We start from the raw sequence: 24,751 nt of genomic DNA on the forward strand, positions 1-24,751 counted from the left end.
AACCGCGCGCACACCCAAAAATGACATCGTTTTGGCTCTCCTTTGATGCTCAAACGCAAAAGCCCAAAACAATGTTGTTTCACCCTACGTCTTCATCTTCCTTGCGACGTCGAATGGATAAGAACAACAACCATTTTTGGGAGGATATAAATAGTCTCCATTGATCAATCTGAAGGCAAGAGATTCACTTTTAAGCCTCCAATCAAAAAATTTCAAAAATCCACCATTAAAGCTTCAAGCTTCTGGATTTTCGAAAATTCAGTGTATTGCCTTAAAGATCGCATTCATGTATCCTCAAAGCTTCCACAAGAGTTAAGGATGAGTGTTCTCGAACTCTCAATAAGCTTCCAATCATAATTTAATTAAATCTTTCAGTTTAAAATTGAAATTTTTACATTTCAATTTTCACAGTTTCATATACTATCTGGTTGTTGGATTTTTTTGATTGGAAAACGATCATAAGATGATGTTCATAATGATCTGGGGAGTTTGTGAACCTTATTATTTCCTCGGATCAAAGGATCCAGGCCTTAAACAAAACTGTAAAACCTGTAGTTTTGGTGCTCTTGAAGACCAAGAAACTTAGCTCGGGTCCAACTAGGACCGTGTGTTCTTCATGCCTAGGACCGAGAAAAGTTAGTCCATGGCTGACCTAGGACCGAGGGATGTCAACATCCACGATCGAGAATTCCATAACCTGGGACCGATTGTTCTTCATAGTTAGAACCGACAAAGTTAGCTATGGCTAACCCCAAACTAAGAGTTCCTACACCCAAGACCGAGGAATCCCGCACCCGATTGTGGATTTCAGCACCCCGATCGAGTATTCTAGCCTCAAGACTAGGAGGTTTCAACACCCCTACCGATAATCCCAAACTAGAACCGAGAGGGTCCCAACCCTAGGACTGAGGGTTTTAGCCTCGACCGATAAAAATCACACCTAGGAATGAGGACACCGGTCTTTGGGTTTGTTTGGCTACAACTTTAATTTCCAAAATTATTTTTGTAACTTTGAGATCCTAAACCATTTTCTAAAAATCTCAAAAAAATAAAAAACGATTTCAAAATATTTTTAAAATATTTTTATAAAATAATTTTGATAAGGGCTCGTTTGAGATTTATTTTTAAACTCTAATGCTTTTAAAACTGATGTTTTGGTATTAGTCATTATCTTCAACTTCAGATAACAACATTTAAATATTGTTGTTACAATTTTAAATACGCAAAACAAAAATCTGTTAATGCCTAAAACCGAAAAAATAATTTGTTAAAATAAAACGTTATACAAACAATTTTTAAAAGTCAATATTTTATAAAATAAATACAACTTTTAAAAAGAGTATGGAGGATGAAGTGCGAAAACTCTTTCCCAAGTATCACCAAACTATGAAACAAAAGAAATCTAGTTAAAAATACGTTTGTATACATATATTATTTTTATTGATTTTAAATTAAAAATTAATTTTTGACACTTTATCAAATTAATAATATGTTAAATTAATTATTTTTAATTAATTTAAACACATATTTCTAAAAAATCAAATTTTAATTTTATTATTTCAAATCTAAAAGTTTATTTTAAATTTTATATGAAATTAAATATTTTATAAATAATTTCAAAAGGTCAGAATATTTTCGTAAAATTATTTAAATAATGTTCTATTTAAAAGATTTCTAGCACACAAACTAAGGTCAAAATTTTCGAACGTCGAGTTTTTCCAGGACAAGGGTTTTCAGGGGTTACACACACATATATATATCATTTTTAATTTTATTTTTAATCGTTTCATATTTATGGGCGAGTCAACCCACGATCAGACCCAAATATTCATCACTCTCACATATATATCCAAATTAAACACAGCTCTCGACCCGACAAACCAAACAAATTCAAATTAAGCATTAATATATATATATATATATATTAGTTCTTACATTTTATTTTTTATATAAATTAGTTAGTTAAAAAGTTGAACTTATATTGTGAGGAATGCCGCATGTTTGATGTTGAATTTAAAATATAAAGTCTTATTAGGTTAGTTGAATTTAAAATAAATTCTTGTTAGTTTGGTTGGTTAAAGAGTTGCATTTATTTTGGTTAGGTTGCAAGTTCGAAACATATATATTACATTTTTTATTTTATTTTTAACCGTTTATGGGCGGATCAACTCACGATCCTACCCAAATATCTATTTACTCTCACATATATATCCAAATTAACCACAACTAGCTCTCGACCTAGTCAACCAAACAAATTTAAATTAAGCATTATTATTATATATATATATATTAAAGTAGTTGTCTTTACTTTATTTAAAAACCCTTTTAAGCGAAAATTAAACAAATATTAAATATGAGAGAGCACTAGAATAAACCTTATTTTAATATGTATCAAAATATGAAATTAAGAAACTTTTTGTTTAAAATAAAATCAATACTAAAAGGAAGATATAGATAGGGGTGAGCATAATTTGGGTTTACCCAAACCCAACCCTAACCCAAACCCAAACCCAAAATATTAATTTGGGTTGGTTAATATGGGTTGGGTTGAGTATGGGTTGAGTTGAGTATGGGTTTGGTTTAATTTGGGTTGGGTTTAATTTGGGTTGGGTTAGGGTTACCCATATTACTCAAATTATATAAATTTAATTTAATTCTCTATTATTAATCCAATATAAACTAATCATCTTCCAACTTTAAGTCGAACACGTTTTTAAAATGTTTAACATGTTTTTCACACATTTAACACGTTTTTCACACGTTTAAGACGTTTTAAATATTTTTAACACGTTTTCACATTTATAACACGTTTTTCACACGTTTAACACGTTTTTAATATTTAAAACACATTTTCACACTTATAACACGTTTTCACACGTTTAACACGTTTTTACGTTTTGGCACGTTTAACACGTTTTTGACATGTTTAACACGTTTTCACACTAATAACACGTTTTTCACGTTTTTGTCACGTTTAACACGTTTTTGACATGTTTAATACGTTTAACATGTTTTTGACAAGTTTAACACGTTTTTTACATTTTTGGCACGTTTAACACGTTTTTAACATATTCAATACGTTAACACGTTTTTGATAAGTTTAACACGGTTTTCATATTTCTGGCACGTTTAACACGTTTTTGACATTTTAATACATTTTTGATATGTTTTACACGTTTTTCACTCGTTTAACACATTTTCACACGTTTTCACACGTTTAACATGTTTTTCACGTTTTTTGCATGTTTAACACGTTTTTGACATGTTTGACATGTTTTTCACATTTTTGGCATGTTTAACACGTTTTTGACATGTTGAACACGTTTAACACGTTTTTGGCTCATTTAACACATTTTTAGCACATTTAACATGTTTTGGTATGTTTAACATGTTTTTCATGTTTTTGACACGTTTTCACATTTTTGGCATGTTTAACACGTTTTTGACATTTTAACACGTTTAACACGTTTTAGCACATTTATGTATTTAACATATTTTTGACATATATAACATGTTTTTTTACACGTTAACATGTTTTGATAAGTTTTAACACGTTTTTGGCATGTTTAACACGTTTTTCACGTTTTTGGTACGTTTAATACATTTTTCACGTTTTGGCACGTCAAACATGTGAAAAACGTATTAAACGTGCCAAAACGTGAAAAATGTGTCAAAACGTGTTAAACGTGTCAAAATGTGAAAAACGTGTCAAAACGTGTTAAACGTGTCAAAACGTGGAAAACGTGTTAAAACGTGTTAAACGTGCCAAAACGTGTTAAACGTACCTAAAATGTGTCAAAAAGGTAGAAAATGTGTCAAAATGTGTCAAACGTGCCAAAAAGGTGAAAAACGTGTTAAACGTGTCATAAATGTGAAAAACTTGTTAAATGTGTCAAAACGTGTTAAACGTGTCAAAAACGTGAAAAATATGTCAAAATGTGTTAAATGTGTCATGATCGTAAAAAACGTGTCAAACGTGTTAAACATGTCAAAACATGAAAATAGTATTCAGCATGTCAAAATGTGTTAAACGTGCCAAAAATATGTTAAACGTGTAAAAAACGCATTAAACGTGTCAAAATGTGTTAAACGTGTCAAAAATGTTAAACGTGCCAAAAACGTGAAAAACGTGTCAAAATGTGTTAAATGTGTCATAATCGTGAAAAATCTGTCAAACGTGTCAAAAACATTTAAACGTATTAAAAACGTGTTAAAATGCCAAAAATATAAAAAAACGTGTTCAACTTATCAAAATGTGTTAAACATGCCAAAAACGTGTTAAACGTGTGAAAAATGTATTAAACATGTCAAAAACGTGAAAAACATGTTAAACATTTCAAAACGTGTCAAAAACGTGTAAAATGTGGAAAACGTGTTAAATGAATAAAAATGTGTTAAATAAGTCAAATACATGTTAAATGAAAAAATAAAAATAAAATAATTTGGGTTACCCAACCCATACCTAACCCATATTAGTAAATAATATGGGTTGAATTATGGGTTGGATAAATTTAATTTGGGTTGAATATGGGTTGGGTTTACCCGTTTGCTCACCCCTAGATATAGAAGCCTAGATATACCATAAATAAAATGAACATAATAATTTGTCTGTCAAAATAATATAATTCACCATATATCAATTACAATTTTACTTAATTATTTCTAAAAATCTTTGACCGAGTATCTCACGTTGAACCGGGTTAAAAACCTTTGACCGAGTATCTCACGTTGAACCGGGTCATAACGTAAATAAATGCAAGTCGAACAAGGGCGACAAGTCTCTTTGATAAATAAGGTAAAGAAAATTTATGAGTCTTGTTAGCAGATTGCTTTTTACCTTATATCATTACAATAAAAGTGCTCTCAATTAGAATTGAACAAGAAGCTTCAATATTAAGTCATTTCTAGCCTTAAGAGTTTTTGTCTTTATTTCATGCCCATATACAATAAGAAGTTACTTTCATCATACATGACTTGTAAGTTGTAACCCAACAGTAAAAACTACTCATACAAGTATTAGTTTCAGATTCTAGGGGAAGGTTTGTTTTCAAGATTTTCCGAATTATAATTGTATACGCCGACACCTCTTTTCTTTCCTAGTCGACCTGCATCAACGTACTGCACCAGAAGTGGGCACGGAGCATATCGGTTATCTCCAAGACCAGTTTGAAGTACTTTCAGTATAGACAAACAAACATCCAGTCCTATAAAATCTGCTAGCTCTAAAGGACCCATTGGCTGGTTCGTTCCCAGTTTCATCCCTGCATCTATATCCTCTTTCGATGCAACATTAGTATAGAGAACGTAAAATGCTTCATTTATCATAGGCATCAGGATTCGGTTCACAATGAAGCCAGGATAATCATTAGAGCAAATCACAGTTTTGCCTAACCTGAAAATTTTGACAACCATAAACAAACAATGTATCCATTTCAAAATAAAATCAATATGTTGGATTTAGGAATGATTTCATTGAAAAAGAGACGGGACCCATATATGAAAACAAGAAAGACTTAAGAATGCTATATATTGAATTTTAAGTGTGAATGAGTTAACAGTTTAAAAGATAAATGATGAATAAACCAAATGAATATATCTAAATCTTACATTCTAAAGAGGTAAGTTAATTTGATAAATTTATTTTTATTTCTCTTTTTCATTAAACAATAATCCCGTGAAGATTACAGTTACCATGAACAAACATTGTCAACCATTACAAACCAAGTTATGACAAAAATTGTCACAAATTCAACACAATAAAACTACACTGAAGATAGTACAACATAAAAAATTCAAATCATAGGCACTAAAATCGATGTCAATCTTAGCCCTCTTAGTATCCAAAATCGTAGAACTAATAAATGACCGAACTAATGCCTGAAAAGTCATAAAGACTATTTTACCCTTACTGTGACGTAATTTGATTGATTTTCTGGGGTAAAAGTTTATTTGGACGATTTTACTATATTAACGAATTAAGTCATCCATAGCTTCTCGAATTAAGCCACCAAATATTTTAGCTTATTTGAGTTGAATATAAATAATAGTTATCAAATTAACCTAATCCAAATAAACACTATAATCATTTAGATTAAGTGATCAGTAATCACCACCTAAGAATGATAAAAGCACGGAATTCAAAGGAATTGCTTTCAAAGTTTGCATGATTTCAAAGGAATTCAATGATTTTGGTGATTATTTGATGAGATTAGGGATTCAGTTAAGGAATTCAAAGGTTTGGCCCATGATCTTCTTTGTTATTGGGCAAACTGTTTATCTTTTGAAGGCAGTGTTGCAGGTAAAAAAGTTCCAACATGCTTGTAACACCTTATTTTCATTCATCTAAGTTCTTCTCTTAGCCTTCACTTTCACTTATCCAAACAATTACAAGAAAGAAGGAAAAAACCGAAGAAATTTAAGCAAGAGTACCTCTCAGCCAAGGCTTTTGTGATGTTATAAGTATCATCTGATGTATCTGCACCTCTAATGATTTCAACTAGTTTCATTATAGGAGGAGGATTCATAAAATGCATACCAATCACCTGCAAAATGGTTTGACAAGAATAACAACACAAGATCAATTGACATTTGACAAAGTTGAATGAATTACCTGTTGGGGTCGGTTTGTGGCAGATGCTAGTCGAGATATGGAGATGGAACTCGTATTAGTAGCCAAGATTGCAGAACTTTTTACAATCTTATCCAAATCAGAAAACAATTTTTTCTTAACATCTTCAGATTCAACAATGGCTTCAATGATGATATCAGAAGATTCAAGATCTTCTAGGTTTGAACTAAATCGTATGCCTTTCTCTGCACAGGCTCCTGAAGCCTGCACAAACAGCATGTAAATTGAAGTTCAATTCAAACAACTGAAACCCTTTAATTAAAATTCTGCAACAATGGTAGCAAGAGATCATAAAACATGAAACATCTGATTCAACTGAAGACTAAAAAATTGATCATTTTGTATGATTCGATGAAGAAAGTGAAGTGAAAACCTGTGAAATCTTCCCTTTCCTGACAAGGGATTCGATGGAAGTGGAAATTGATTGTTTGGCTCTGTTAAGAGCGTTAGGGTCGGTGTCATGAAGGAAGACATCGATTCCGTTTGCAGCGGCGATGAGGGCGATTCCTGATCCCATTTGACCGCTTCCTACTACTCCAATCGCCGTGATAATCGACATATCGCCGTCGTCAACCGGTGGTTCTGATTATCAGTAGCTCAAATCGCTAAACTCTATTAGGTTCTATATTGTTACACCAAACTTTTATATTTCCGTGTAAATCCAGTTTTTGTGATTTATTTTTTATTTATTTTGTTTATTTTAAAATAATATTTATCAGTTTAAGAGACAAAAATGTCAGGTAACAAGGTAACATGATCGTCGAGTGTCATGTTAATTCTTCTTTTATTAAAAAAAAAAATTTTTATTTTTTTTTATAATTTTATAGTGCTTAAATTATTATATTTTTCTTATAAAACTAATTTTTAAGTCAAATCTACTTTAAATTTGAAAAGGGAACAAACTAAAATTTTAATATATTTATAGTTAAATTATGTTTTAAAATATTTGAATAGATACTTAACTAAATAAGACTAGTTTGACCCTAGTTTGACCCTATTCCTAAATTCCTTATTTTCATCTTCCATGTTCTTGAATAGGAAGGAGTAGCTTGAAAATAATTTGTAGAAGGCTTAAAGAAAATAAAATAGAAATTAGAGATGAAAGGGGTGATCTCCATCTACTTTTTTGATATAGAGAAAATAAGTAGAGAATTAATTTAAAAAACTAAGGATTTTGTCACATTTTTATAATAATTTTTTCGGGTCGAATTATCAAATTAAGGTTCTTTATTATTGATTATTTGTGATTTTGGATTTCTTCTTTCAAACAAAACAATTTGGGACTCCGTAGGATTAAAGTTATATAAAACGAAGTTTTTTTTAACGATTTCAAATGTCGTTAATTTATTATTTACGTGACATTTATAAAATAAATAAAATAATACATCAATGTCGCTCATTTAAATATTAAATTTTAACAAATTAATGATTTTTATTATCGAATTTCAAAGAATCGGAAATCATTCATTCGGTAGTTAAATTGGTGAAATAAATATATTATCTATTTATTTATTTATAAATTATGCATAAATAATAAGTTAACGACACTTTTAAAATTGTTAAAAAAAATCTCGTTTTGTTTTAACAATAAGGAGTTCTATATTGTAAGGTTTAAAAAAAGATAACTGAAATTCCAATTAATTCAAATAAATAAGAAGCCATAATTGTTGGGTCATTTTTCTATCAGCCTTAAGCACAATCCTAATGTGTCCCGCCATGATCCAATTATTTATGGATAAAAATTATAAACCGTCCGAAAATTTTTCACCCGAATTACCCTAGGAAGGACGATTTTTTAGTTTTGACATTTAGTTTATCCAGAATAATATTTAGTTTTGACATTTAGTTTATCGAGAATAATATTTATGTTTCTCGTCTCGACTCCACTTCGATTCTGTCCCGAATAATATAAAAACAATTAAATATACAACATATACCAGTATATTTATTTATTCTTAATATTTTATAAAGATTTTAATTATATTTTTTATAATTATTTAAATATTTTAATATATTTTATATATTACAATATATATATATATAATATTAAAATGTTCGTTTATATATTTTTATAAAAGATTTTGAAAAAAAATGATATAACAGTGTCTGCAGGATTCCCAAAACAGATCAAAATAAGAATAATAAATGTATTCTCCGCTTCATTACCCTTCCTATTTTCAATCATGGAAACAAACAACCAGGCTCAGATCTACTGTGTAATAAGTGAGGTAATTGCCTCAGGCCTAAATATTTTTGGGGCACCAAAATCTTAAAAAAATAAATTATAATGATATGTTAATGGGCTTATTTTTAAAAATCCCATAAATAATAATTGATAACCTATCAATGATAAACCCTAACTTAATTTGTATCCAAAAAAATAAAAATAAAAAACAATATCTTACTTGGAGAAAAGAATCGCACGATTCCCATTTATCAACAAAATCAAGGAAAAAAGAAAAAAAAAATAAGAACAAGCATTCTGGAAAAAGAAAATGAAACATTTCCCCCAAACGGGCCAAACCCCAAGCCCGTCGTTGATCCTCCAGCTTGTCAGAATCGGAGCAGAAAACTCGGTCGTCTCCTTCCCCGAGCTCTTGGGCCTTTTTCGCTCGTTCTAGCTGTTAGTATTCTTGTCTTGAAATAACATAAGATATATATAAAATGGTGTTACAAATAAATAAAAATAAATAAGATATACAGAGAACGAAATCACCGATTGAGATGTTGATTCGAGGCATGTGCTTAGCACATTTCCCTTAAAACAGTTTCATCGTCTCCTGTTTGTGCTGGAGCTTATCGTAGATGGCTGTCTCCCAGGGTACAACGGATCTAGTAGTGATTCAGCACCAGAATCACTACACAACGAACTTGACCAACGTACCTGAACTATCACCGGGATCAAAGCAGAATTGTGTGAAGCCACAATTAAAATGATCGATGGAAGGTTTTTCTGAAAAACTAAGAAGTAGCTAGCTTCTTGTGATGTTGAAAATAAAAACTAATAAAATTCATTTAGGGTGATTGAAGGAAAAAAACTATGTAATTCTACAATTGTTATATCTCTTCTTCACAACGTGTGATCAATTGAGATATATAAAGATAAATTAGTCAATCAACATAATGACTAATTTTTTAACGTAGGAATAAAATCAATTAATGCAATCAATTGCATTTTCATCAATGTCATGTGAAAGGTTTCAAACGTATGCATTTATCATTGCATTTGATTGAAAATTTCTCATTAGCACATTGATATTAATACCCATTTAACTGACTCATTCAATTAATATTTAATCCAAATATATTATTTATTTTTATGCAATAAAATTAAACCCACTTGGATTAATGGAAAAATACTACATTTTACTATTTTTCCAATGTGGACAAATCCACTAACTCGATTTTATTCTTGTGACTCACCCAATCTCAGAATTGTTTTTGAATTCTCATTTCCATTCATATAATGGAAATAATCTACATAGTCTAAATTCCAACAATCCCCCACATGAATGGAAATTGAAAGATTAACCCGGTGAAAGGTTCAACAGTTGAATTCTACATAGGATAGGTAGGTGTAACCCTTTGAACCTTCCCTTGTGAAAGCATATAACTTTACTAGCTGATTAGTAGACTCGATGTCCTTGAACTATTCTGCCTTTTGTGTAAACGATTACACACTTTCACATAGAATTCTCCCTGATACATGTCAAGCTCTCATGGTTGTGTCCGTTTTGGCCATGGAACATGTGCCTGGTTCTGTGAGAGGGTCTAGAATTGAGCCGTGCAATTCTTTCGAAGCGGCCCCACTTCTCCCTCACATAGGTGATCTCTTTTCTCACAAATAATCATTAAAAGCGATATGCTTATCCTCGTCAAAATATATATTGTTCCGTTATAGGATTAATCCTTACAATAACTTTCCAAGTCAGTACAATTAGGTTGTCCCATTGAACATAGTTCTTGGGATCTCCAGTCTGCATAGGTTGGGTTTTCCTTCATACCAACTTATAGTAGGCTAATGTCTCAAAAGACTTCAAATTATCTCTCTATTCAATAATCTGATTAGTGGATCCACAATGTTATCTTTGACTTACATAGTCAAATTTGATAACTCCATTAGAGAGTATAGTCTAATGACATTATGTCTAAGATGTGTATGTCTAGACTTGTCATTGACTCTAAGCTTGTCCAATTTCAAATTACTATTACAATAATTAGAAATTTTTGTTGGTACATTCTTAGTTAACCTTGGAACATCTTCTAATGAGAAGCATAATCATTTGTACATGCTTATCATTTAATTTTTTTTTATGAAAATATTGTTTACTTGGCTAACTAGTAGACAAAATGTCTTTGAACTATTCTGCCTTCGTGTAAACGATTATATATTTTACATAAAAATATTTTATTTTTCGACATAAGTCAAAAATATAGATTATAACGTTTAATCTATCCATCATAAGTTTCTTAGAAGATTTCCATACGTAGATTGCACTTTTAAGTGTAAACATATTCACTTTAAGACGTAAAGTCTTTCATTTAATAATATCAATATATCATTTGATAACAACATGATATTTCGTTTAGTGCAATTCATATCCTTTATGGATTTAATCATTTTTATCGTAATTTTCAACGATAAAAATATCGTACAAAAGACACGTAATGAAATAATTTTTATTGTCTTCATGATATATATAATTGTCACATCCACTTTTTAATAAAAGTATGATCAAATTTTCATATCATTATTATAAAATTTGTTATAAGTCATATCAAAACTTTATAAACTTCATTTTCATTTATTTCATAAAATCCTTTTAAAGACATTGGTTCTTCATAGTTTTATGAAAATAATGTCAAAATATGACACGTTTCTTGATTTCAAAATCCTCAAATCTAAAATATCGATTTGAACACCAACTCAGCAAATATAAACAAGACATTTTCTTGTTATTTTCTTTCTTTTTGTAAAGTTGCGCAACTTTATCTTTTATAGAGAATATATTTCTCTAACAATAAATTATCTTTTTATTTATCATAATATACACAATTATTTTTGTGTTATAATCAATAAAAATATTTGCCCCCACATTCGTGTTGGTATCATTTTTTAAATCACACACTTATATGATTTAAATCAATGATTTTCTAATCAAGAAATTGTCACACAATTCTTTTACAAATTTCTTTTGTTATACTTATCATACAATGAATAAGATAACTATATCATAAATATTTAATTGAATAAAATATAATTTCTATACAAGAGATTAGAATGTTTATTCATATATAAATCATTCTTCACATAATCTCTACATAGGAAATTAAAATATTTAATCAATTAAAATATTTATTTCAACACTTAATTTCCATAAAAGAAATTAGAATATTTAATCAAATAAATATTCACCATATCACATGATTTCTACAAAAGAAATCATAATGCTTCAAGCATCTTTGACCGAAGTCGCTTAAATATTTATTTCCGGTTGCACGTTTGCATCCCGTAATATCGGCACATTTGCCACATTATTCTCAAATCAAACAATACTTTGCTTGTAATTATTTGATTTCAAAATTATCAAATATATTATATTAAATCAAAATTAATATATCCATATATATATATATGATATTATATATTATTCTTCCTTCATTTTAGTCACCACGATGACAAAACAACTATAATATATATAGTCAATAAATCAGATACATAATATGTCATATATATTCTTAAACAAATATATATACAACTTCGTTTATCATTAAAAATACCGTTTAAAAATTATATAATAATTAATTAGAATATTAATTATTACACTTAATTAGAATGTTGCTCATTTATTTAATCGAATATAAAACTAACTAATTATAAAAATAAATATTCATGTCATCAATTATTCGTTTCTTAATTAATTAGATGACCTTTAACATTCTATAAAAAATCTTTGTCAATCAAAGAACACATAATTTGTGACAAATTTTAAAATTATCTATTAAAATAAAAATAGATAGAAAACAAATCTTAATTTATATATATATATATATATATATATATATATATATATATAAATTTCTAGATAATCATACTTATTATGAATAACATGAATCATCTTTATATTAGCTAATATGCATGATTTATATTAATAATCAATTAGCACATAATTAAATTAAATATAACTACAAATATATTTCATATCTTAATCGAAGCACTTACATTGCCATGTTTTGAACAATAATCGACGTTAAACGACTATGCATGCTCAGAATACATCTGAGTAGATTATTTTCATCAAGGCAATTTTTGCGAAGACAATTTCGACTAACATAGTCGTGTCTTTTTAAATGCATGATTATAATAAGTTCTAAAACAAATAACTTATTTAATCTCATTATACATATGACCTTCATTTTCTGTCATTATGAATCACATAATTTCTATAAAAGAAATTATTAGGATACCCAATTCATTTCATAATTTCTACATAAGAAATTATAATGATTTCAACCTTCATGATTAATGTCATTTAGACAAATCATATTATATATTTATATATATATTTTATAAAAATCATTATGAACCCATTAATCTCATAATTTTTTACACAAGAAAATTATAATGATTTTCACATCAAGACTCAAGTCTGAATTTTATAAAGAAATCATTAACTACACCATTCATCTCCAACAAGTTTAAGGAGTCTGATTTCTACCAAGAAATCATTGACTATCCATTCATCTCATAATTTCTACAAGAAATTGGAATCGTTTCAACATCAATACCTTTAACAAGTCTGATTTCTACAAAGAAATCATTGACTATCCCATTCATCTCATAATTTCTACACAAGAAATTTGAATGGTTTCAATATCAATGACGACTAAAGTCATTTTAGCTAGTCCGATTTCTATAAAGAAATCATTGACTACCCCCATTCAACTCATAATTTCTACACAAGAAATTAAAATGGTTTTTAACATCAATGACCACTGTCATTTTAACAAATCTGATTTCTACAAAAGAAATCATCTCATCAGCTGGATTCGAACACATGACCTCTTTTCCTCCACGCATCATTGCGTCTAAACTTTGAACCACTGCACAAATGCACCATTTCAATGTTATATTACTGTTTACGACATTTTGTCTTCTTTTTAGAGAAACTTAATTTTCTCTTCTTTTTGACTTAAACTCTGTCAAACAATGAATATATACACATTTAAAACCATAACTTATTAGAAATAAAGATATCATCTCTCTTTATTTATTAAATCATCCTACCATATTCTTATTAATTATATTGTTTAATTAAAAAGAAGGTATATATTATAATTAATTATTTTAAAACTGAAACCATATGTTTCAATTATAATTAATTTTAACACCATAAATTTTATAAAAATTGAAAGTTAACATATTAGTTACTTTCTTATTTTTATTCATTATTATTAATAATTTTAATAACCAAACAAATCTTTAAATAAGACTAGAACAAATTAAATTATTGTGTTCTAATTTATTTTCTATATAACATTTGTATAATGAATATACAAATTAATGTTTCTTGAGAAAATTTTCATATCAAAATATATTAGCTTATAAAACTAAGCTTTAAGCATAAGAACATATGTGTTAATAATCAAACATATTTATATGCAATAAAGACTTATCTTTATTTGTTGATTCCTTAAGATGAATCTTTTTCATTTTTTCGAAATGAACATCATCTCTTCCGCAACACCGCGACTCGTATTTCTGAAACATCAAAGACAAAAAATATATTCGATGGTGCAAGCTCTTAAGTAGCTTAGCACAAAGAAACTGTTTTAAGATTGTTAGTATTCTTGTCTTGAAATAACAGAAGATATATATAAAATGGTGTTACAAATAAATAAAAATAAATAAGATATACAGAGAACGAAATCACCGATTGAGATGTTGATTCGAGGCATGTGCTTAGCACATTTCCCTTAAAACAGTTTCATCGTCTCCTGTTTGCGCTGGAGCTTATCGTAGATGGCTGTCTTCCAGGGTACAACGGATCTAGTAGTGATTCAGCACCAGAATCACTACACAACGAACTTGACCAACGTACCTGAACTATCACCGGGATCAAAGCAGAATTGTGTGAAGCTACAATTAAAATGATCAATGGAAGGTTTTTCTGAAAAACTAAGAAGTAGCTAGCTTCTTGTGATGTTGAAAATAAAAACTAATAAAATTCATTTAGGGTGATTGAAGGAAAAAAACTATGTAATTCTGCAATTGTTATATCTCTTCTTCACAACGTGTGATCAATTGAGATATATAAAGATAAATTAGTCAATCAACATAATGACTAATTTTTTAACGTAGGAATAAAATCAATTAATGCAATCAATTGCATTTTCATCAATGTTATGTGAAAGGTTTCAAACGTATGCATTTATCATTGCATTTGATTGAAAATTTTTCATTAGCACATTGATATTAATACCCATTTAACTGACTCATTCAATTAATATTTAATCCAAATATATTATTTATTTTTATGCAATAAAATTAAACCCCACTTGGATTAATGGAAAAATACTACATTTTGCTATTTTTCCAATGTGGACAAATCCACTAACTCGATTTTATTCTTGGGACTCATCCAATCTCAGAATTGTTTTTGAATTCTCATTTCCATTCATATAATGGAAATAATCTACATAGTCTAAATTCCAACACTAGCTTTGTTTCTCGCCACTACGTCACTGCCCACTAGAGTTCTTCCTCCGATTTCGGTGAAATTTTGGTTTGATTTACTTGATTATTTTTTGTTGTTGAGGACTTGTTTGGTGGAATGGTGGATTCACAATCTGTATCTTGCATTATTGCATAACGGAAGTGCAACATTATGGTTAATCATAGATTCATAGAATGTTAGTTAATCTATAAATTTTTAATGCAGATTAGCATTTAGAGTTTTATCAAACATGCCTCTTATAAGAAAACAATTGTCTGGGTAGAAAAAAGAAAGAAAAAATTAAAAGGAATATGCTTTAATTCAAAGCCAAGTAGGAATGCTTAATAAGTATTTCACAAGCGATAAAACAGTAGAGCAAGTGAACCAGAATGACATCGATGATAAGTTGAATGATCGGGAACATGGTGAATTGAATGAACTTCGTAATGAAGACCCAAAACAGTCTGAAAATGAGAACGATGTAAGTATGCCTAAAAGTGACACTGATGGAGATATAAAAGATTTTATTTCCTTTAAATGTTGATGATCTAGGAAATTTGAACAAAATGCAAAATATTAGGGACTTTTTGGTTGAAAGAGGTCCTAAAAAATATGATGATATTTTGTTTCCTCTTGATAACACTGAAAGACATTTCAATCCATCACATTATAAGAGACAATTGACAAATGGTGAGAAAAGTGACAGAAGATGGTTAGTGTACTCTATCTCTATGGACAAGATCTTCTGTTTTTATTGCAAGTTATTCAAAACTCAGATAACCATGGCGAAACTTGGTTATCTGGCTGACGAAGGATACAAAGATTGGAAGAATATCAGCTGATGCCTCAATTTTCATGAAACTAGTAAAGATCATATTGATTGTATGACTAGTTGGATTGAATTAGAAAGAAGACTTCAAAAGAAAAAGACAATTGATGAAAGTGTGCAAATAGAAATTAACAAAGAGAGAACATTGGAAACAAGTATTGAAGAGAATAATTGAGATTTTCCAAATTGAAGTTGATTAAAACTTATCTTCGATCAACTATGTTGCAAGAAAGACTAAATGGGTTAGCTATGTTATCTATTGAGAAAGTTGATTATGCAAACTTGATCAATACTTTCGCTTCAAAAAATACGAGACGAGTAATACCCAAGTGACTATGTACTAGTTCAGAACATGAATTTTATATTTTGTTTAGATCTTCTTTATTTTTTTAGTATTTACTTATGACATATTGTTTTGATGATATTTTATTTTTAAAATTAATGTTACAAATACTATTATATTTAAATCGATAAAAAATATATGTATGAATATTAAGTTTTGAGGGCACCAAGTTTTGTGTTCGTCTCAGGCCTCGAAATCTCAGGTCGGGTTCGACACTGCAGACAACAAATGAAAATCATATTTAACTAAATGTTATACCCATCTAATTCAAAAACATATATAGTTTTATTTAAAAATATATAAAACTTTTGGACAAGCCTGAGAAAAAAAAATGTATTGAATTCCATTTTTATTAAACAATTAAACACCTAAAGTTAAAAATAAATAAATTTGATATACTTTCATATGTTATGTTAACCCTTTACTGAGTCTTAAACGTGTAAGTGTTACAACTTGCCACCTGCCGTTTCTATCCACCGGCACAGCCGCGTTTCGATCTAACAGAGCTGCATGTGGATGTGGTCATTTACTTCCTTATTCATTTACTTACGCCCAACTTCAACAAGAGAGAAGACAAGACAATCGATTAATAATGAGAGGAGTACTAGGAAACAGAGCAGCCCAGTTTTGCAGAAACACCCAATCATCCTCCTTATCCTCAACCTCAAATCCAAAGTATTCTCAAACAGAGGTTGTCACTTTCTCTTCTCTTCTCTTCTTTCATTTTCAAACAATGTTTTAATTGATGAAGTTTAGGTTAGGATTATCACTGAGGATGAAGATAAAGATAAACATGGAAGGGTTTCTGGAGATAAGAAGGATGGAAGTGGGGTGACTGGTTTTGTGGCGGATAAGGTTAAAGAAGGGGTGGACAAAGCAGTGGATATGGGAGAGAAGGTTAAGGAAGTGGCGGTTGGGGAAGAACAAGAAGAAGAAGATCAAGTAAGAAACGGTCATGTTGAAACCCTAAGGAAGAGAACTGGCCATGGATATGACCTAAAAGACAAACATGGTCACTGATTTAGATGTGGTTAATGTGTTTATGGAGATGACAACTTAATAATAAGTTTAAGTTTGAAGTTAATATATATGTTTTACAAATAATAATATCAAAATAATTTAAGAAGGCCTTGTTTTGATTTTGATGAGTTATTTAATCTTGATTTGTATGACTTATCAAAAGTTGTTATAAAAAAAATAATAATTTAATTAATTAAGAAAAAAAGAAGAAATAGAATTATCTAGTGATCTTCTATTGAATGTAGATTTCTATGATTTTGCTTTGAATGGTAAACAATCAATTGAAATATTTCTTTGATTTTATTGCCATAATTCAAAGATTTATTAGAATTTGCATTGAAGTATCATTCATTAAATATATATATATATATATATATATATTTTAATTAATGCATAAATATAAAAAAATAATCTGAATATTTTGTATTACATCTTCTTTTATAAATCTCTCCTTGATTCGAAAGGTATGTATATAAAATATGATTAGTATACTTTATTTTAATATACTTTATTAAACATAACTATAACATTTTAATATTTTATTAATGATTATGATAATACATAATTATAAATTGTAATACCATAATCCCAAATCCCGCCAAACATTGAGAATTAATTAAAGACATAATCTAGTTTTTTTAATTATGAAATAGCTAAAATCTGCCTAAGATTGAGTATTAACTAATAGACATTGAGAATTAGTATAGATTTAATTACATGACCTTGTTTTAAAAATTATGAAATAGCTAAAATCAGCCTAAGATTGAGTATTAATTATAGACATTTACATACTTCTCCTAAGTTTTGAGTATTTAAATGGATGTGTATATTTCAATGATAAGTGTGAAATTGAGATTATTTATTAATTAGGTGTCATGGAGTCTAAACTAATAGTGAGCTCTATCCAAAATATTCTTCTCTTGTCCATTACTGTCAATCTCCTCTTTCAATTTTCATCAAGTGAAGCCAAAGAAAATGAGATCGAGGAAAGCAAATTTTCACTAGTATCCGAAATCCATATCATTAGCGAAGTGAATACATTGAAGGTAAGATGTAAGTCAAAAGATGACGACTTGGGTAATCGCACATTAACTCAGGGAAATGAATTTATGTGGAAATTCAAGGAAAATGCTTATGGAACCACACTCTTTTTCTGTCATTTTTATTGGAATGCAAAAGAGGCAAGATTTAATGTGTTTGATGGTGCTGTTAAGGATAACTGTTCAATGAGAAAGTTCTTGCCTAACTATCACTGTTTTTGGAAGGTGACTGACAATGCTTTCTATATCAGTAAAAACAACATGAAGTATACTCTATTATATACTTGGTGATGATGTATGTGGGATATTTCACCCTGAATAAGATTATTGTTTACTTAATAAATTATATAAAATCACCATTTTCAAGCTTTTTCATCCATTGTTTGTCAACTATATATTATTACAACTTTTCAATGAAAGATTTGGTGTCTTTTTTAGGGTGAGATGTTTGTTTGGAGTAACAAAATTAGCTTAATTTCTAGCTTCTCTTACTGTTAGGTGTGTGTGGGATTAGTCAATTTTCTATTGAATAAGCAAATTAGATGTATGTGATGTTATTGTGAATTCTTAACTCAGTTGTGCACATAAATGATTCACTATTTGTGTGATAGATTATAACAAAAACCATCTTATGTAATAAGATCACACTTAGGCATAGGTGTTGAATAAGAATATATATATATATATATATATATATATATATATAAAAATAAAAAATAAAAGTATAATTAATAATGATAATAATAAAGATACAAAATCACGTCGATACTATTAAAATATTTATCTTTTTACAATTCAACTACTACTAGACGTACAAACAAATAGAGACAACTGAGTTCTTCGGGTGTTCATTTGTTGAAAATGTTGTAAAATTTGTAAATTTTCAATTGTGTCAAAAATCTCCTTCTCTATGTATACTACCAAACTGTCGTTCATCCACTCATCACTCATTCTATTATGTAAATCACTCTTGATAATTTTCATCGCAGAAAAGATCATTTCAACAAAAGTATACAAATGTCTATGTTTCCCAGTTTCAACCATCATAGAAAATTCATTTCGTACATTTTGAATGTAAGGCTGAAGCTGGTTCTCAAGTACTATATTCAATAAGGTAGAATATCTTACCGAAATCAAATTGAGAAAATGAGTCATTTGGATCTAAACAAGCAATGCAAATAAGTACCTCCGTTGTTGATTCCGAAAAATGATTGTTCATCTCTTGAATCATCGTATCAAGAACCTATTATTATAAAAAAAAACGAATAAAAAATGTTATTAGAAAACAATAAAATTCAATAGATTCAAGTGATGAAAATTAATACATCACAAAAATTTCCAACACGATAGTGATGAAAATTAGTAATAATTTTCCCAATAGTCTACTTCGACCACGAGTTCTCATATTTTCTTCCATATTCGGTATTGGGATCATATGCTGACTAAAAAGCGTGTTGACGTCGTCCAAATGTTTCTTACATCCTTTGTCTCTAAATTTCTATAACCTATCTTTCAGCGTCTTGATCAAACTGACAGCTAGTACCATGTTTTGATCCTTTTGTTGTAAAGAAAATGACAATTCATTTGTGATCCCTAACAAATATTTCATGAAATGCATCACAAATACAAATTCCTAATTTTCCATCTTATCAATCAAACTTCCTGCCATACCACTACTATCATCATTACTACCATCATCATACACATTTTCTAGCACTTTTAAAACAGAAATTCACGAAGACATCAAACGAATAATAGGGATATAATGTGAACCCCAACGAGTATCTCTTGGTCGTGTTAGATTGATTTACTGGTTCTTTCCTTTTTCACTAACAATATATCCTTTCTCTAAACCTTCTAAGAGTCTATCATGTTCAACTTGTCTGAATTTATCCTTTCTTTTACATGAAGCACCAACAATATTCACAACTAGAGTAATATACTGAAAAAAATCACTCATAATTCGATTAATTTTAGCAACCTACAAACAGATTTTGAGTTAAGATTTTCCTTATAGCCTTGTGGGATAGACTTATATACTTCTTCTTGCATATCCCCTTGAAGAAAATCATTTTTTTACATCCATTTGATGTAAATTCTAATTTTAATTCGCAGTAATAGATAATAATATCTTTATAGTGCTCATTTTTGCTATGGGTGCAAGAGTTTCCTCATAATCTAATCCATAAGTTTGGGTGTATCCTTTGGTAACAAGTCGGGACTTTATATATTTCAATTTTTCCTAAGCTATAATAATAATTTTGTATATCCATTTACAACCAACCACTTTCTTACCTTTAGGAAGAGGACAAGTGTCCATGTATTATTTTTTTTCTAGAGCCTCTAATTCGTTATTCATGGAAACACACCAATTAGGGCTGGAATATTTTCAGCTCTATTTGATCAAAAGATGTGATAAAAGCATGATATTCATTAGAGACATTTTCATAAGATAAATATTTTTGAATAGGATACTTTACCGAATAAAGATGACAATCTTTAAGATTTTTCGATGGTTGAACAACCCTTGAGGATCTTCGAACATTATCATCCCTTGTAGTTATTTCTGAAATGTCTTCAGAGATATATCCATTATTACCTTCTCCCCCTGAAGGTGTACTTAGTGTCTCAAGAATAGTGTCTGGATTATCACTTTGACTTTCATAGTAATTATTTATGATTGAATCATTGTGACTTTCTTCTTGTGGGATATCACATGGTGTCCATTTTTCTACTTCTTTATCTAGAGCAATATTTGAATCGATATCAGAATAAATATTCCTGCAAGAACAATTCATATCCAGGGGCAATACATGATCATGCCAACCAAACTCATTGAGATAATCACTATTATCCTCCTTATTTTTGTAGTAAAATTCATCTTCATTAAAAATGACATTAGGAGAAATATAGAGTTTTTTAGAAATAAAATCATAACATTTATATCCCTTTTGGGTAGTAGAATAACCAAGAAAAATAGCTTTAACTGATTGAGGACTTAATTTATCAGTATGGTTTATATGCACATAACATACACAACCAAAGACACAAAGATGATAAGGTCACTTCTCTTGTTTTTTAATTTTTCTAAAGGACTCAAATTATTAACAACGCTACTAAGAATACGATTAATGATATGAGTAGCGGTAAGTAAAGCACCAGACCAAAATCTTTTTGGGACTTTAAATTGAAATAATAGAGAGCGAGTAACCTCAAGAAGATGACGATTTTTTCTTCCTGTCGTACCATTCTGGGCTGGGGTATGGACACAAGAGGTTTGATGCATTATACCTTTTGTTTTGAGAAAAGAGGAAAAAATATTATTGACATATTCAGTCCCGTTGTCAGTTCTAAATAATTTTATTGAAGCTTGAAATTTGTTTTCAATAAAGGAAACAAACTCTTAAATTTTTGAAAATACTTCTGATTTATCGTGGAGTAAAAAAATCTAGGTGGTTCTTGAAAAATTATCGATGAATGAAACATAATATTTAAAATTATTCTATGAAGTAGTAGGTACTAGATCCCAAACATCAGAATGAATTAATTCAAAAGGAGCTTTAGATAAACTATTTGAATCGTGAAACGGAAATATGGCTTGTTTAGCAAAATGACATACATCACAATCTAAAAACTCAAACTTCGATTGAAATAATTTTCTGAGCACATGCTTTGATGGATGTCCTAAACGACGATGCCATAGAAAATTAGAATTATTCTTGGAATGTAAAGCATAACTAGAAAGTTTAATAATGTAAAAGTTATTTTCAAGTCTTACTTTACCAATCGTGATCCCGCTCGACCTTTCCTGAAACACAACATCAACGTTAGAAAAAAGAACTAAGCAATTAAGGTCCGTTGTGATTTTATTAACCGAGATTAGATTTGGTAATAATTCAGCAACATACAAGAGATTATCAAGTTGTTTTGAGAAAAGTTTAATTTATCAAATTCCATGAATGGGAATACTATAATCATTAGCTACTTTAACATTTTGATTAAGCTTTTCTAAATTTAAATTTTTAAAAAATTCTTTATTTTTAGTCATGTGATCAGTGACACCGGAATCAACAATCCAATAGTTTGAAAAGAAATTGAAATTAAAAGAATGAGCAGATATACCTGGGTCCACTTGATTAGTGGACTTCTCTTATTGGGTTTTCATGAAATTAAAGAATTGGAGAAAGAGCTTGAAGGTGTCTATATCCACACCACACACTTCATTATGATTGAGCTTTGGAGTATTCCTTTCAGCTTAGGCATGCATTTTGAAGGAAGATCCTAATCTAAAGAACTATCCACCTTAAAGACATTAGAAGTCCTAGCTTCATTTGACCCAACTGGACTCTAGTCTCTCATCGTACTTCATTTTCCGTCTTCATGGGAGAGAAATCCTCTCCGACCATTTCCCCTTTGTTGACTCTTTACCGACCATCTTCTCTATGCATATGTGGATTGAGATGGGGGTGGAGGTGGTAGCACTAATCTTTGATATGACCAATTTTATCACAATGATCACACTTGAGGTTCAGATTTGGCCCTTTGCCTCGATTCGAGAGAGTTCACCGACTAGAGAAGTAAGCTTGATTATCTCTGGTGTCTCCGAGACCTTTAGAGTTATCCCGACGAGTATCCTCTTCCTCAAGTCTTACAATTACATCTATGAGCGAGGGAAGCTCTGGTGCGAGAAAAATTTGGAACTTTACATTGTTCCAGATCGAATCCAATCCAGCCAAAATTTGGTAAATCTTTTTCTGTTCATTTCTTTGGGCTATGGTGATTGGGTCTGTTGTTGTTGGGAGATAAATTTCTTACTCAGCCCACCTTCTGGTAAGTTCTCTAATGAAGTCTGTGATGCTTGATCTTTTCTTGAGATGGAAGAAATATCTTTTTTCAGTTAAAATATATGAGAGAAATTTTTGGACTTACCGTAGAGTATTTGTGCATAGTCCCATAAGTCTTTGGAAGTTTCGGTATTGATGAAAATGGAAGCAATTGTTGGTTCAATAGAATGAAGGAGCCAAGACATGATTTGACTATCTTGGGTTTCTCATTCTTCTACTTTCTAAATATCTTCTTCTGTGCTTTTGCCTAATTATGAGATTTTAGGTTTGCCATTATTGGTAATAAATTTTGTTTTGGTCCTTAACTTGAGAAACAAAGTTGCAGATCTTGCTCAGTGATAATTTTTTCCATTTAGGAGGACAGAGGTAATCCTCTGGGTAGGTTGTACTTGGTAAGAGTAGCCCCCGATGGCCATTGCTGGTCCTCTCCAATCCGATGAAGAAAGAAAAAACACTTAGGTTTGGAGTAAATAGAAGAAATAATCCGAGGAGTCTCGAGAGAATAGAATGAGTCGGATCAACCGCGCTTTAATACCATGTTCAAAAGAGAATACAGAAAGATCTTTGTATTATTGTAGCAAAAGATATCTTATTGTATTTATATATAAGAGTCAATTAATAGACAATTAAGATTTAGTCGTTAGACATAAACCTTTGACCTTCCTAACTATTAAACTTATCTATGAGCTTCCTAACTTAAACTTATTTATAATACAAAGACTAATAAATATAAACTCATATATTACATTTTTTAACAATTTTTTGTTTGGATAAAAAAGCTATAGTACCTGAGATCTGCAACCAATTTCATATTAAAGAACCCATGTAAAAGGTTATTGGCTGACTGGTTGAACATTAATAATGTACATTTATTCTTTATTTGATAGGTTGATTTACATGCCTCAGTTCCATGAATAGTTATTTATCTTAGGTTAGTTATTGTATGTGTTGTTGGCTAAAGTTTTAATATTTGTTTCATATGGAGCTTGTTTGTGTTGTTGGTTGAAGTTTTAATATTTGTTTCATATGGAGCTTGTCTGAGATTGACAGATATTCTAAAGGAAATGCTCACTGCCTTGAATCCAATGAATCATCAGGTGGGATCTCCTTAAAAAGCATGCATTTTGTATCTAATGTAAACACTTTATGCCAATTGTTCTCTAGTTTTTTTTTTGCTTTCTTTCAGTATAGAAGATTAGAAGAGTCCATTTATGTATATTTTTTTTAGTATATTTGTTGCAAGGTACCAAATATATTTTTATTTTCGAAGTTACATGTTTTATTCCTTAGTAGTTGTTCTTATAATCGAAGTTGTGAAATTGATGAAAAA

At 29.6% G+C, this 24,751-nt stretch overlaps 2 protein-coding genes across 2 annotated transcripts; one reads left to right on the forward strand and one right to left on the reverse strand.

Annotated features, from left to right (window-relative positions):
• Nucleotides 1–4,942: 4,942 nt before the first annotated feature.
• Nucleotides 4,943–7,240, reverse strand: LOC124945220 (probable 3-hydroxybutyryl-CoA dehydrogenase). The gene is made up of 4 exons (XM_047485610.1): nt 7,002–7,240; nt 6,611–6,832; nt 6,430–6,542; nt 4,943–5,392 (listed from the first exon to the last, which is right to left on the reverse strand). Exons 1-4 carry the CDS (start codon nt 7,185–7,187, stop codon nt 5,023–5,025), a joined length of 891 nt encoding a protein of 296 aa, XP_047341566.1. The 5' UTR covers nt 7,188–7,240; the 3' UTR covers nt 4,943–5,022.
• An 11,172-nt stretch (nt 7,241–18,412) lies between these two features.
• LOC124946294 (S-protein homolog 3-like) lies at nt 18,413–18,868 on the forward strand. Its single transcript, XM_047486858.1, has one exon. The coding sequence runs from the start codon at nt 18,413–18,415 to the stop codon at nt 18,866–18,868; it is 456 nt and encodes a 151-aa protein (XP_047342814.1).
• Nucleotides 18,869–24,751: the final 5,883 nt, after the last annotated feature.

This window comes from Impatiens glandulifera, chromosome 7 (assembly GCF_907164915.1).
Source record: "Impatiens glandulifera chromosome 7, dImpGla2.1, whole genome shotgun sequence".
Lineage (NCBI taxonomy): Eukaryota > Viridiplantae > Streptophyta > Magnoliopsida > Ericales > Balsaminaceae > Impatiens > Impatiens glandulifera.

Excerpts from the sequence above, each read along its gene's own strand:
- LOC124945220 (XM_047485610.1), bottom strand. The coding sequence starts at position 7,187 with ATGTCGATTATCACGGCGATTGGAGTAGTAGGAAGCGGTCAAATGGGA. Across the intron at positions 6,833-7,001 it reads GGAAAGGGAAGATTTCACAG|GCTTCAGGAGCCTGTGCAGA; the intron begins GTTTTCACTTCA and ends CTGTTTGTGCAG. Across the intron at positions 6,543-6,610 it reads CCACAAACCGACCCCAACAG|GTGATTGGTATGCATTTTAT; the intron begins GTAATTCATTCA and ends ACCATTTTGCAG.
- LOC124946294 (XM_047486858.1), top strand. The coding sequence starts at position 18,413 with ATGGAGTCTAAACTAATAGTGAGCTCTATCCAAAATATTCTTCTCTTG.